The 15,592-nt window shown below is 45.2% G+C and overlaps 1 protein-coding gene across 5 annotated transcripts in view; it reads left to right on the forward strand.

Annotated features, from left to right (window-relative positions):
- Positions 1 to 2,542: 2,542 nt before the first annotated feature.
- Positions 2,543 to 15,592, forward strand: part of COPS3 (COP9 signalosome subunit 3) — a 34,633-nt gene continuing 21,583 nt past the window's right edge. Inside the window, exons 1-4 of one of the 5 annotated variants that reach the window (XM_030827200.1) lie at positions 2,543 to 2,720; positions 8,018 to 8,147; positions 13,291 to 13,403; positions 13,492 to 13,541. In XM_030827200.1, coding sequence (XP_030683060.1) covers positions 2,666 to 2,720; positions 8,018 to 8,147; positions 13,291 to 13,403; positions 13,492 to 13,541 — 348 coding nt within the window. In that variant the 5' untranslated portion in view covers positions 2,543 to 2,665. Of the gene's footprint in view, positions 2,721 to 8,017; positions 8,148 to 9,715; positions 9,740 to 13,290; positions 13,404 to 13,491; positions 13,542 to 15,592 lie in introns of those variants that run through there. The other 4 variants (XM_030827204.1, XM_030827201.1, XM_030827205.1 and 1 more) reach the window with 4 other exon arrangements.

Genomic DNA, 15,592 nt, shown 5'->3' on the forward strand with positions numbered 1-15,592 from the left:
GAAGTTGAGTCTCTTTTTGTTGCCCAGTCTGGAGTGCAGTGGCCTGATCTCAGCTCACTGCAACCTCCAACTCCCGGGTTCAAGCGATTCTCCTGCTTCAGCTCCTGAGTAGCTGGGATTACAGGCACATGCCACCACATGTGGCTATCGTTTGTATTTTTAGTAGAGACAGGATTTCATCTTACTGGCCAGGCTGCTCTCGAACTCCTGACCTCGTGATCCACCCACCTCAGCCTCTCAAAGTGCTGGGATTACAGGTGTGAGCCACCACACCCGGTCCTAAAATGCAAATTTGATCCTGCCACCTGCTTGCATAAAACTCTCCAGTCCTCCCAATCTTCTCAGGAAAAAGTCCAGTACCTTTAACACAGCTTACATGACCCGGCCCCTGTCCACCTTACAAACCACTCCCCTCCAACCACAAGGACATTCTTTCAGTTCTTCATTCTCAACTAGCATGCTCCTTTCACATGCAGGGTCTTAGCACCATACTGTCCTCTCACTCAGAAATTTTCTTCACCCTTATCTTATTAACTCTTCCTGTTTCTTCGTTGCTCAGTTTATGCCATTTCCTCAAGAAAGCCTTCCCTGTTTCTCCCAAGCCAAGTCAATCTCCTCTGTGACATCATTTTATAGAACCATGTTCCATTCCTTCAGACCACTAACTCCTTTTATCTAGGGTCTTCATGTGTTATCTGCAGGAGAGAAGGACCGAAACTGTTTTGTTTTGTTTTGTTTTGTTTTGTTTGAGACAGATTCTTACTCTGTCGCCCAGGCTGGAGCGCAGTGGCGCCATCTCGGCTCACTGCACCTCCACTTCCTGGGTTCAAGAGATTCTCCCACCTCAGCCTCCCGAGTAGTTGGGACTACAGGTACCCATCACCAAGCCCAGCTAATTTTGTAGTATTTTTAGTAGAGATGGCTTTTCACCATGTTGGCCAGGCTGGTGTCCAACTCCTGACCTCAAGTGATCCACTTGCTTCAGTCTCCCAAAGTGCTGGATTACAAGCGTGAGCGACTGCACCAGGCCCCAAGACTGTTTTTACTACTAGTGTATTTCTAGTGCCTGGTACAACACATTGTAAGTGTCAGTAAACATACGTTGGATAAAATTTTTAAATGCATGTTTATTTTCTCAGTCCCTACTATGCAGCAAATCCTATGCTGGGCCCTAAAGGGGAATCAAGGTTAGTAAGAGAGATGCTTGACCTTAAGGAACTCCATGCCAGTTAGAAGCAATGGATCCGTAAACCAAAAATATCTGAGACCAGTCTCAATCAATAGAGAAAGTTTATATTGCCAAGGTGAAGGATGCGATGATAACACGGCCTCAGGAGCTCCTCGGGACATGTGCCCAAGGTGGTCGGGTACAGTTTGGTTTTATACATTTTAGGGAGACATGAGTCATCAATCAATACATGTAAGATGTACATTGGTTAGTTCCGGAAAGACGGGCTAACTTGGGGCAGTTGGGGGGCTTCTACCTTATAGGTAGACTTAAAGATTTTTTGATTGGTAATTGGTTGAAAGAGTTATTATCTAAAGACCTGGAAGTAAATAGAAAGGAATATCTGGGTTACGATTATAAGGGGTTCTGGAGACCAAGGTTTTACCATGCAGATGAGGCTTCCAGGTAGCAGGATTCAGACAGAATAGATTGTAAATATTTCTTATCAGTCTTGAGTCTACCAGTCCTAAGGTCTCTGTGTTGATGTTTGTGAGGCATGTCTGACTACCACTTCCCATCATGGCCTGAACTAGTTTTTCAGGATACATTGGAATGTCCTTGGCTTCGGATAGGGTCCACCAGTCAGTTTGGGGGCTTAGACTTTTATTTTTGGTTTACAGATATGACATGGACTATAGAGACACATTTCTGTAACAGAGTAGAAGTGCAACATGAGAAGAACAAAGTGCTTCAGGCGACAAGCGGAGGAGGGAGACATCAATCCCAGATGGGAAAAATCAATTCACTTTCTTTTTGTGTGTGGTGTTATTTATTTATTTATTTATTGCGGGGAAGGGATCGATTCATTCAACGTACATCTTGAATGAATAACTATAGTTCTTCCTATGTGCTATGCGCTGTCCTAAGTGTTTTATGTGGTTAAGGACACTAAGATTTTACAGATGGGGAAAACAATGCACACGACGGTCAAGTGACTCGCCCAAAGAGTCACACAGCTACTAAGTGGTAGAAAAGGCAGTTGAACCCAGGCTGCTTGGCTCCAGAGTCTAGTATCACGGGGAAACCCTCATGGGAGACGTGGCAACGAAGTCGTGCTTCATTTAAGTATCTGTCCAGATGGAAAACCGCAGGGCCTCTCTAGCAAAATCCAGAACCAGAAAATACTTGCTTAATTATGAGTTTCGTTTCTTCCTTTGCCCACTATCCCCATTTAACGTGCGGAGGGATTTCAGAAGTGCAGTGAATAAAGAAGCCGGGGACTATGGAACGCTAATCTCCGGGTACGGCGAATTGAGGCTGTTTCCATGGAAACAGTAACGGGTTGGCAGCTAGGTATATTCTCGCGGTGCTTGAACCAGCGGAAGTGACGTCGCCGCTCCGAGGACCTCAGGTGGATCGCCGCGGCCCCTCCTCCCAGAGCGGCAGCCTTTTCCCGCGCGTGCTGTCTTCGCCGCTCAGGCAGCCCGGGGGGAAAACATGGCGTCTGCCCTGGAGCAGTTCGTGAACAGTGTCCGACAGCTCTCGGCTCAAGGTGAGGCCCTAGGCCGCCGGACTGGGCATGGGCGGGTACCGGAGACGGGCCTGGATCCCCAGGCGCCAGCACGGACGGCTGGGACAGCCCTTTTAGTCCTGAGACTCTTCTCCGGGTCCGGGCTCGGGGTTGCGGCGTTTAGATCAGGGAAGGATCGAGCGCGGCCGAGTGTAGGCAGCCCCCTGGCGCTGTGCTGCCCTCACCGGCCGGCCTCCCCTCCCTCGGGCCGCCGGGAGCCCCCTCCCCCCGGCCTGGGCCCCTTCCACCGGGCGCTTTGCTTGACAGTTTGGGGGCGTGACTTCCGCCAGGAGCCATCTCGGGCGACTATTGGTTCCTTCTGTCTCTCTTGCCTTCGGTGATTGGCGTACCGCCATGTCATCTTTGCCGCCGCTCCGCCGCTTGCTGACTGGGCCGCCTGGAGCGGGAGGGAGTCCATTCTGGGTGCCTTGGCTCTGCGGCTCGCCTCGGCCAGCTCCTCCGCTGCCAGGCGGCGCACGCTCGGGAACCTGTGCGCCTATTTTGGTCCTACAGAATGCTGCGGAAGCTCTCGCTCGTAGGACTCCATTTCTTTGTGTTTTTTAGCCGAGGCTGGAGTGCAGTGGCGCGATCTCGGCTCACTGCAACCTCAGCCTCCCGGCTTCAAGCGATTCTCCTGTCTCAGCCTCCCGAGTAGCTCGATTACAGGCGCCCGCCAGCTCACACGGCTTTTTTTTTTTTTTTTTTTTTTTTTTTTTTTTGAGACGGAGTCTCACTCTGTCTCCAACGCTGGAGTGCAGTGGCGCGATCTCGGCTCACCTCAACCTCCGCCTCCGAGGTTCAAGCGACTCTCCTGCCTCAGCCTCCCGAGTAGCTGGGATTACAGACGCCTGCCCGGCTGATTTTTGTATTTTTAGTGGAGACAGGGTTTCACCATGTTGGCCTGGCTGGTCTCGAACTCTTGACCTCAGGTGATCCACTGGCCTCGGCCTCCCAAAATGCTGGGATTACAGGCATGAGCCACCGCGGCCAGCCCACGCGGCTAATTTTTTCATATTTTTAGTAGAGATGGGGTTTTTACCATGTTGGCCAGGCTGGTTTCGAACTCCTTACCTGAAGTGATCCGCCCACCTCGGCCTCCCAAAGTGCTAGGATTACAGGCGTGAGCCACTGCGCCCGGCCAGGACTCCATTTCTAGGGGTAGAATTGTGATGATTTTGCTCTCACTTTCCAGGTTGTTTGGTTCGTTCATTGCATATGAATGTACCGAATTCTGGACCTGAAATTAGAATGATTAGATGCTGGCTGTGAAGGCCCCTTTAACTATCCCGTGCTTCAGTTTCTTCGTCTGCAAAATAAGTCCCTAGTTTATATAGAGTTGTGAAGATTCAACGAGAGGAACCATGTAAAAGCACTTGGAACAGTGCCTGTCATAAGGGGTGCAATAAATACAGCTGCAAATTATTGTTACCGTCATTAATTGTGAAGTTCTAGGAGCTGCATGACCTTGGACAAATCACCTTTAATCTCTGAGTCTTTTGCATCTCCGTTGTAAAAATGGAGAGGTGCTTTTACCTCACTGGTGTAAGACAAATGATCTGATAATGGAGCTGCACTTAATAAGAATTCTTCCTCTTTTTCCTTTTTATTAATAGAAATTAGGTTCACAGGGAAGGCACAGGCTTGCCTTTTCTATGACTAAAGGAACCACTGGTTTGTTAATTTATGCCACAAATACTTAGTGTTCTCCTTCCTGGGGTGTAGTGTAGTTAGAAGCTTCAGGTTGAAATCTTGTCTCGGTCACTTCTTGTGTGAGCCACTTAATTTCCCTGGGCCAATTTTCTTAATTACAAAACAGAACTAGCTGTTGTGGGCATCAGGTTATAGGATGCTATAGGAACAGTCTGCTAGACAGAGATAAATATGGTAACTTTCATTGCTGTCGGCTACTGTGCCTCACACTCACTGGATAGGAAATCTTTGAGTTTCAGGCCAGACGCGGTGGCTCACTCCTGTAATTCCAGCACTTTGGGAGGCCAAGGCGGGCGGATCATCTGAGGTCAAGAGTTCTAGACCAGCCTGGCCAACATGGCGAAACCCCGTCTCTACTAAAAATGCAAAATTAGCCAGGCATGGTGGCAGGCGCCTGTAATCTCGGCTACTCGGGAGGCTGAGGAAGGAGAACTGCTTGAACCTGGGAGGTGGAGGTTGTGGTGAGCTGAGATTGTGCCACTGCACTCCAGCCTGGGCAACAAGAGTGAAAGTCTGTTTCAAAAAAATTTTTTTAAAAAGTAAAAATCAAAAAAGGAAATCTTTGAGTTCCTGTTTTCTCTGCTCTTCTTCAGAATTTTCTAATGTAAACCTCAAGAGAATATTATAATATTCAGCTTTTTCTAATTAGAATTTTATTGGCCCTCACGCCTGTAATCCCAGCACTTTGGGAGGCTGAGGCGGGCGGATCACGAGGTCAGGAGATCGAGACCATCCTGGCTAACACGGTGAAACCCCATCTCTACTAAAAGTACAAAAAATTAGCCGGGCGCGGTGGCGGGCGCCTGTAGTCCCAGCTACTCGGGTGGCTGAGGCAGGAGAATGGCATGAACCCGGGAGGTGGAGCTTGCAGTGAGCCAAGATCGCGCCGCTGCACTACAGGCTGGGTGACTGAGCAAGACTCCGTCTCAAAAAAAAAAAGAATTTTATTGGCATCTCTGGTTGCACTGATTTCAAATGCGCTCTGTGACACTTAAGCTTTTTTTTTTTTACTCTGCCCTTGGCCCTGCACTAATTAATTATCTGGTGATTTCATAGTGACCCAGCTTTTATTTCAGTCTCAACTTGGCACTGATTAAGTAGTAGAGAACTAATAGATTGCAATGCTTATTTCTGGGTGTTACAAATTATTGTTAATATATTTAGAGTAATGGGTTACAAAGGCAAATTATTCAACTGGAAGTTACTTTATACCTACCAGTGAGATCTGTAATACAATGATGATGAGTTGGTATTTTCCAGTTAAATCTGTGTGATCTCAAGAGGTGACACCTGATAAGATCACAGCTGTTTTATTCTTGTTGTGTAATGCATGTATAATAATGATATATTTCCTTTGCTTTCAGTAAAACGTATCAAATGGAAAAGTGTTAAATTATCAAAAGTACCTAGCTACAGTCACTTGTATTTTAAGCATTATACTATGTTTTATTCTTTTAGTAAGGAAAAGATTATGCAGTTGCTCTGTAGAAATAGAGAAGTTGGAAACTTGAGGTTAATGCCCATGGACTTAAATATATCCTCACTGTTACCAGAAAGACAGCTAGAGTGTGACCATGGTATCTGTCATGACAGTAATTGTCAAAATTGATGGGTCTACTTCAAGGTACCAATTCAGGCCTATTTTTTTTTCCCCCAAGGCGGAGTCTTGCTCTGTTGCCCAGGCTGGAGTACAGTGGCGCAATCTCAGCTCACTGCAACCTCCGTCTCCCGGGTTCAAGGATTGTCCCAGGTTAAAGGATTCTCCCACCTCAGCCTCCCGAGTAGCTGAGATTACAGGTGTGTGCCACCACACCCAGCTAATTTTTGTATTTTTAGTAAAGACAGGGTTTCGCCATGTTGGCCAGCCTGGTCTTGAACTCCTGACCTCGAGAGATCTGCCCACCTTATCCTCCCAGAGTGCTGGGATTACAGGTGTGAGCCACAGCACCTGGCTGAGGCCTAATTATTAATAGATTCTGTGCCTTAGTTGTTAAAATGTAGTATTGCAGGCTGAGTGTGGTGGCTCATGCCTCTAATCTCAGCACTTTGGGAGGCCAAGGCGGGAGGATTGCTTGAGCCCAGGAGTTAGAGACCAGACTGGGCAACATAGCGAGACCCCTGTCTCTACAAAAAACTTAAAAAATAAGATGGGCACGGTGACATACACCTGTAGTTCCAGCTACTCGGGAGGCTAAGGTGGGAGGATTGCTTGAGCCCAGGAGATGGAGGCTGTGTCGAGCTGTGATCACACCACTGCATTGCAGCCTGGGCGACAGAATGAGACCCTATCTCAAAAAACAAAACAAAACAAACATAGTATTGCAGTATAGGGGAAAAATAGATCAATTAGGAGATTAATTCAACAAGTAGCTGCTTGATGAACTGCAGGTGATGTATTCTAGAGCTGGAGAAAGGGACAATCCCTCTACCTGAGTTTACTGAATTACCCAACCACTACAGTCCCATGCGAGGCAGAGAGGGCAGATACCCAGCTTAGCCATGGGGAAGGGAGCTGAGATGAGGGTCTGGAGACGCCACAAGTTGCTTGCTGAATGCTGGATGAGGCTCAGTCAGGTAGCAGAGGATGTGGGGGAGAAGGACAGAGAACAGCATGTATAGAAGCATAAAGAGGAGAGAAGATAGAATGTAGATTTTCTGAGCTTGCTGTGATCGAAGAGTAGGTGTGTGAGGGGAAGTAGCAGGAGATAAAGCTGGAAAGGTAGCAGGGACCAGTTACTGAAGGGCCTTAGTCCAGGCTGAGGTGTTCGCACTTCTTAAAGTCATTGGAATAACTTGATTGAATGCACAGTTTAGAACAGACAGTACTAATATGGAGTGCGGGTTGTAGGAGAGAAAGATCACAGTAGGCAGACCGTTTAGAAGATTTATGATGTAGGCTGGGCGCGGTGGATCACGAGGTCGGAAGTTCAAGACCAGCCTGGCCAAGAAGGTGAAACCCGTCTCTATTAAAAATACAAAAAAATTAGCCAGGTGCAGTGGCAGGCACCTGTAATCCCAGCTACTTGGGAGGCTGAGGCAGGAGAATTGCTTGAATTCGGAGGGCGGAGGTTGCAGTGAGCTGAGATCGTGCCACTGCACTCCAACCTGGGCAACAGAGTGAAACTCCGTCTTAAAAAAAAAAAAAAAAAAAAAAAACAGCTTTCTGATGCAGTCCAGACAAAAAATGATGAGGATCTGAATTAGGGCAGAGAGGGGAGAGAGAAAGAAACGGAGCTGAGAGACTTAGGAAGTAAAACTAAATCATTTGGATGCAGAGAGCTGTTAATAGTAACGTGCGTTTCTGGCTTGGGAGACTAGAAAACAAAATGGAGAAAAAGGTGAAACATTCAGGGTCAGAGAGAAGTGGGAGGTCCAGTGTAATCTAATTCGTTTTGAGACCACAAACAGGTTGTTTCACTCCTCTGGTCCTTCTGGATCCTCATCTGAAGTGAAGGAGATTAAGAATCATTTTTGGGAACTTCAGGCTTAAGTACAAAGTTGTGGTTAGAGTTCCATTAGTTTGGTTAGTGCTGTAGCTGAAATGCAATAGTGTTGTTCCTGTTTTCTAGGGCAAATGACACAGCTTTGTGAACTGATCAACAAGAGTGGGGAACTCCTTGCGAAGAACTTATCCCATCTGGACACTGTGCTCGGGGCTCTGGATGTACAAGAACACTCCTTGGGCGTCCTTGCTGTTTTGTAAGGGGCATCTTCTTTTATAGTTTTGTGCTTGTTAAAACGGAACACTCTGCACTTTCTGACTTTATTTTTATTTATTTATTTATATTTTTTGAGATGGAGTTTCACTCTGTCGCCCAGGCTGGAGTGCAGTGGCGCAATCTCAGCACACTGCAAGCCCCGCCTCCCGGGTTCACGCCATTCTCTTGCCTCAGCCTCTCGAGTAGCTGGGATTACAGGCACTCGCCACCTGCCCCAGCTAATTTTTGTATTTTTAGTAGAGACAGGGTTTCACCGTGTTAGCCAGGATGATCTCGATCTCCTGACCTTGTGATCCGCCCACCTTGGCCTCCCAAAGTGCTGGGATTACAGGTGTGAGCCACCACGCCCAGCCCTGGCTTTATTTTTATTTATTTATTTTTTGGTGTAGAAAGTAAACCATTGTAAATAACATTGAGCTCTTTTGCAAAACTGAAGTTATAGCAGTTACAGTTTATTCATTCCAGCTAATCATTGCTTGTTATATTTTGTTCAATTTTATCATTTTTAAAAACTCCTTTATGTGTCTGGGCACGGTGGCTCATGCCTATAATCCCAGTACTTTGGGAGGCCAAGGCAGGTGGATCACCTGAGGTTAGGATTTCAAGACCAGCCTGACCAATCGGGTGAAACCCCGTCTCTACTAAAAATGCAAAAATTAGCCGGGCATGGTGGCGGGTGCCTGTAATCCCACCTATTTGGGAGGCTGAGACAGGAGAATTGCTTGAACCCAGGAGGCAGAGGTTGCAGTGAGCTGAGATCGTGCCACTGCACTCCAGCCCAGGTGACAGAGTGAGACTCTGTCTCAAAAAAAAAAAAAAAAAAAACTCCTTTATGTTTATACAAATCCTGAAAATTTGTTTTAAACAATGGCCATCTCAATTGTGGGGACTATAGTTTGCATTTATCTGAGTACTTTTTTCCATGTAATCCAAAGGATTGTCCACATTTTCCAAATTAAAAAGAAGTTCAGAAGAGTACTGCCACAGGGCATGGCAAAATACATTGAATGAAAATATCGGCTGGGCACAGTTGCTCATAATCCCAACACTTTGGGAAGCCAAGGTCGGAGGATCATTTGAGGCCAGGAGTTTGAGACCAGCCTAGGCAACATAATAAGGCCCTATCCCTGCAAAGAATAAAAAGATTAGCTGGGTGTAGTGGTACATGCCTGTCGCCCTAGCTTCTCAAGATGCTGAGGTGGGAGGATTGCTTGAGCCCAGGAGTTCAAGGCTTCAGGAAGCTACAATTAAGCCATTGCACTCCAGCCTGCATGACAAAATGAGACCTTTTCTCAAAAAAAGAAAAAGTATCAAAGATCCAAAGCAACATTGCTTAGAATTCCCTTCAAACAAATTTAAGCTATTTAAGACCAAATTAAATAGACCTTATTTTAATTGGGGTTCCTTGTAACTGTGTACTTGACAGTAGAATTCTTTTTTTCTTGATGTTATAGTATTATAAATTGGGATATTGTGGTTGTCATGACATTTGAAATGATATAAATAAACTGAGAAGAAATTGACTTAAAGTGAGAGTCTGGCTTCACTTACGCTGGGATTCCTGAGACAAAGGTATGTGTCCGGAGCAGAGTTTAGAGAAGAAGCCTTGTCAGAATGGAAGGATCTAGAGTTATGCTCTGCAGTATGGTGGCCACTAGCCATATGCAGCTATTTAAATTAAAATTAAAGATTCAGGTGCACTTGCCATGTTTCAAGTACTCAGTAGCCACATGTGGTCACATGTCCTTGTCTTAGCACAGGTTTGTAACATTTTCACCACTGCAGATAGTTCTATTGGACAGTGCTGGTAAGGATTTCTACTGTCTGTATTTTCTTATTTATATGAAAGAGCAGATGCTGGGCACAGTGGCTCACACCTGTAATCCTAGCACTTTGGGAGGCTCTGTTTGAGACCATCCTGGGAAACATAGCAAAACCCCATCTCTACAGAAAAAAAAAGTGACCAGGTATGGTGGCTTATGCCTGTAATCCCAGGACTTTGGGAGGCTGAGATGGGCAGATTGCTTGAGCTCAGGAGTTCGAGACCAGCCTGGGAAACATGGTGAAACCCTGTCTTTACCAAAAAAACACAAAAATTAGGCGGGCGTGGTGGTGTACACCTGTGGTCCTGGCTACTCAGGAGGCTGAGGTTGGAAGATCACTTGAGTCCAGGAGATTGAAGCTTCAGCGAGCTGTGCTCCTGCCACTGCACTCCTGACTGGGTGACAGAACAAGACCTTGTCCCCCCAAAAGAAAAAAAGTTAGCCGGGTGTGGTGGCACATGCCTGTGGTCCCAGCTACCCAGGAGGCTGAAGTGGGAGGATTGCTTGCGCCTGGGAGGTCGAGGCTACAGTGAGCTATGCTTGTACCACTGCACTTCAGCCTAAGTGACATCAAGATCCTATCTCAAAAAAGAACAGAGAGCATGCATGTTTTATACACACATAAACTCACATATACATGTATATCAGGTGAGTAATGGACATGAAAGCATTTTGAAGCTATAAGGTGTTTACTGTTGTATATGTTAGATAAGGTATGGAAAGAACCCTGAGCTTCTGGCTGAGGACCCTGGTTTTGAATCTACATATTCTTCCAATTTTGAGTTGTGGGGCCCTGAGCTTCTTCATATTTGTATTTATAAACTGGCAGTCACAATTCCTCACTGACCTATTGTGAACCCCAAATGAAATTGTTTCTGACATGTCTTGATAATTACAAAGTGTAAATACAGATGTATGGTGACACTGTTAAGTCAGATAATACAGTATAGATGGAAGCAGATAAACCAAAAGATGTAGCAGAAATTATGATTAGATAATATCCATTTAGTTTTTGTTTTTCCTTTTCTTTTTCTTTTTCTTTTTCTTTTTTTTTTTTTTTTTTTTTTTGAGACAGAGTCTCACTCTGTCACCCAGACTGGAGTGCAGTGGTGTTGTCTCAGCTCACTGCAATCTCCACCTCCCAGGTTCAAGCGATTCTCCCACCTCAGCCTCCCAAGTAGCTGGGACTACAGGTGCATGCCACCACACCCGGCTAATTTTTGTATTTTTAGTAGGCACAGGGTCTCACTAGGTTGGCCAGGCTGGTCTTGAACTCCTGAACTCGTGATCCGCCCACCTTGGCCTCCCAAAGTGCTGGGATTACAGATGTGAGCCACTGTGTCTGGCCTAATTTTCCTTGAAATTACATTTCAATAGTGCTTTTTTTTTCTTAAGAATTTGAAATTTACTTACAACCAATGCCTTAATAGTGCTAGTTTACATGATTTCTCCTCTAAAACCTATCACCAGTGCCTTCTCGGAGTGTGTCTCATGGCAGTCTGAGTTACTTGGGAAGGATCACCTGAGTCCTCCCTCTTCTCACCCCTCCACTCCTCCTGTCCTGCCCATCAGTTGTTCTGTCAGTGTTATTCTCAGACCACACAGCTGGTGGCAGCATCTTTAACCTAAGCTGCTGCCCACCTCCAGCCAGCCCATAGCTCTCACTCTTGGTCCCCCTTAGTATGTTCTCAAAGCAGGAAAAGCAACAACTGATTTTTTTTTTTTTTTTTTTTTTTTTTTTGAGAGTCTCCCTCTGTCGCCCAGGCTGGAGTGCAGTGGTGCAATCTTGGCTCACTGCAACCTCTGCCTTCCAGGCTCAAGCAATTCTCATGCCTCAGCCACCTGAGTAGCTGAGACTATAGGCGTGTGCCACCACCCCCAGCTAATTTTTGTATTAGTAGAGACAGGGTTTCACCAGTTGGCCAGGCAGGTCTGGAGCTCCTGGCCCCAAGTGATCCACCTGCCTCTGCCTCCCAAAGTGTTGGGATTACAGGTGGGAGCCACTGTGCCCAGCTGCAACAACTGATTTTTTTTTTTTTTTTTGAGACAGTCTTGCTCTGTCGCCTAGGCTGGAGTACAGTGGCGCGATCTCGGCTCACTGCAACCTCCGCCTCCTGGGTTCAAGCAATTCTGCTGCCTCAGTCTCCCGAGTAGCTGGGACTACAGGCATGTGCCACCATGCCTGGCCAATTTTTGTATTTTTAGCAGAGATGGGGTTTCACCATATTGGCTAGGCTGGTCTCGAACTCCTGACCTTGTGATCTGCCCATCTGCCCACCTTGGCTTCCCAAAGTGCTGGGATTACAGGCTTGAGCCACCATGCCCAGCCTATTTGGCTCCATTTAGTGGAATTTTTCATCTTGAAAGTTGTTCCTTATTAAACATATATATATATAACATATGTTTAATATATGTTTATTATTTAATATATATATTATTATATATATATTATTAAACATATATATATATATATTTTTTTTTTTTTTGAGACAGAGTCTTGCTCTTGTTGCCCAGGCTGGAGTGCAGTGGCACTATCTCAGCTCAATGCAACCTCCGCCTCCCGGGTTCAAGCAATTCCTCAGCCTCCCAAGTAGCTGGGGTTATAGGCATGCATGCACCACCATGCCCGGCTAATTTTTTTGTATTTTTAGTAGAGACGAGGTTTTTCCATGTTGATCAGGCTGGTCTCGAACTCCTGACCTCAGGTGATCCGCCCGCCTTGGCCTCCCAAAGTGCTGGGATTATAGGCGTGAGCCGCTGCACCAGGCCTAAACATATTTTTTTTAACCCTTATTTGTGTCTGTTCTGTATCTTGATTGTGCAAAATAACCAGGTCAGGAAAATCTCATGGATTCTAGTTCTTATATTTATTTGTTTTTTGAGACTGGATCTTGCTCTGTCACCCAGGCTGGAGTGCAGTGGCATGATCATAGCTCACTGCAGCCTCAACCTTCTAGGCACAAGTGATCCTCCAGCCTCAGCCTCCCAAGTATCTGCAACTACAGGCATGTACCCCCACGCCTGGCTAATTTATTTTTTGTAGTAGAGACAGGGTCTCACCATGTTGCTCAGACTGGTCTCAAACTCCTGGCCTTAAGCAGTCCTCCTGCCTCAGCCTCCCAAAGTGCTTGGATTACAGGCATGAGCCACTGTCCTGGCCTAGTTCTTAATTCTAAAAAATACTGTTGCTCATTTAATTTTACAGAGTATTAGAGGCAGGGTGGATTTCTTGCATATGTTGCTTCTGTATTTTATCTCGTGAACTATCAGGGTAATTTGATTCTTTTCTCCTTATTCTAGGTTTGTGAAGTTTTCTATGCCCAGTGTTCCTGACTTCGAAACGCTATTCTCACAGGTTCAGCTCTTCATCAGTACTTGTAATGGGGAGCACATTCGATATGCAACAGACACTTGTAAGCTAAGTAACATTTTATTCTCCATTGAAAATATTTTGCCCTTGTGATTATATTTATATTTTGAATATTTTGTTATTGTATCTAGTTGCTGGGCTTTGCCATCAGCTAACAAATGCACTTGTGGAAAGAAAACAGGTAAGAAATACTATTCAAGTATTCCTAGTTTTGTTATAATATGTAACTAGCTTACACAATGAATTACTTTATTAAGATTCCAGTTAGTACTGAGCATCCACCACCTAGATATCTGTGGTCACTTGCGAGCACTCACAGCCATCGCTGTAAGCACAGGCAGCCCCCGCGTCCCCTGAATGAGGTGGGGGCACGGGGTGTTTGGCGCCTCAGGGAGGCTGCTGCTGGAACTACCAAGTAGTTGGAATTACCAAGCCAGTACCCTTTATGTTGTAATATGCTGGGTTTTGTCTGTTACATTTTTTCTTTTAACTTTTAATTAGGACATTATTTTAGCCTTACAAAAAGCTTCAAAGATAATATAAAAAATTCTCATACATTTCACCTAGATTTTCCAAATGTTAACATTTTACCACATTTATTCTTTTTTTTTTCTCTTCCTCTTTTATTCTGAGCCATTGTAAAGTAAACTGCAGATTTGCTATTGCTGTTCTTTATCCCTAAATACTTCAGTGGGTAAAGCCTAAAAATTAGGACATTCTCTTACATAGCACAGTGTAATGGTCAGCATCCAGAAATGAACTCTTACTTTTTTTTTTTTTTTTTTGGAGACAGAGTCTCGCTTTGATGCCTAGGCTGGAGTGCAGTGGCACCATCTCTGCTCACTGCAACCTCTGCCTTCCAGGTTCAAGCAATTCTCCTGCCTCAGCCTCCTGAGTAGCTGGGGACTACAGGTGCATGCTGCCACACCCAGCTAATTTTTTGTATTTTAGTAGAGACGGGGTTTCACCATGTTGCCAGGCTGGTCTCGAACTCCTGAGCTCAGGCAATCCTCCCCCCCTTGGCCTCCCAAAGTTACAGGCATGAGCCACCATGCCCGGCCCAGAAATGAACATTAATATAATGCATCAACAAATTGACAGACCCCATTTAGATTTTCTACCAGTGAAAAGGACTGTCTTTTGCTATAAAAGGACATTAGCTGTTTGGACAGTGTACTATATAGCAAAAGAAAACCGTGGACCATGGATTGCATTACATTGCTTTGTCTCTTTAGTGTCCCTTAATCTGAACAGTTATTTCATTCTTTATCTTTTATAATACTGACACAATTTATAACGTGGATTTTTAAAAAATTTATTTAGTTATTTATTTTTTTGAAATGGAGTCTCATTCTGTTGCCTAGGCTGGAGTGCAGTGGTGTGATCTCAGCTCACTGCAACCTCCACCTCCCGGCTTCAGGCGATTCTCATGCCTCAGCCTCCTGAGTAGCTGGGACTACAGGCGCATGTCACGTTTCCCAGCTGATTTTTGTTTTGTTTTGTTTTTTTGAGATAGAGTCTTGCTCTGTCACCCAGGCTGGAGTGCAGTGGTGCGATCTCGGCTCACTGCAACCTCCGTCTCCTGGGTTCAAGCAATTCTCCTGCCTCAGCCTCCCAAGTAGCTGAGATTACAGGTGCCTGACACCATGCCCGGCTAATTTTTGTATTTTTAGTAGAGACGGGGTTTTGCCATGTTGGCCAGGATGGTCTCGATCTCCTGACCTCGTGATCCACCCACCTTGGCCTCCCAAAATGCTGGGATTACAGGTGTGAGCCACTGTGCCCGGCAATTTTGGAAGAGACTATATTTTAGTCTTCCAAAAACTGATTATGCCTCACTTGACACTTGGTCTTGTTATTTATAATCAGGGCAGGAAACAGTCCTTTTGAAATCTATGGTGTTAGTTTTGGTAGTAATTTACTACCAGGTAAGGCGTAAACTGCCTTATGGGAAAATGCCAACACCCTTAGCCACAAGTAATTTTCCTAAGTATAGGCTGTTGTCTCTTGTATAATAAGTGATTTGGAAAGTTTTCATTTGTTTAGATGTTAATATAATGAACTGTTGAGAAAGTAATACTGTTTTTGATTATTGATCTTCATTGTAAAAATAAAAGCTTTTTATGATTTAAAAAATGGTGCTGAGTTATCTAAATATTCCAAGAAACAGCTTAAGAAAAGTTTTCTGACTTAAATGGGACAGAAATTTCCTGAAACAGTATGGAAACCTCA

This window comes from Nomascus leucogenys, chromosome 14 (assembly GCF_006542625.1).
Source record: "Nomascus leucogenys isolate Asia chromosome 14, Asia_NLE_v1, whole genome shotgun sequence".
NCBI classification, from domain to species: Eukaryota; Metazoa; Chordata; class Mammalia; order Primates; family Hylobatidae; genus Nomascus; species Nomascus leucogenys.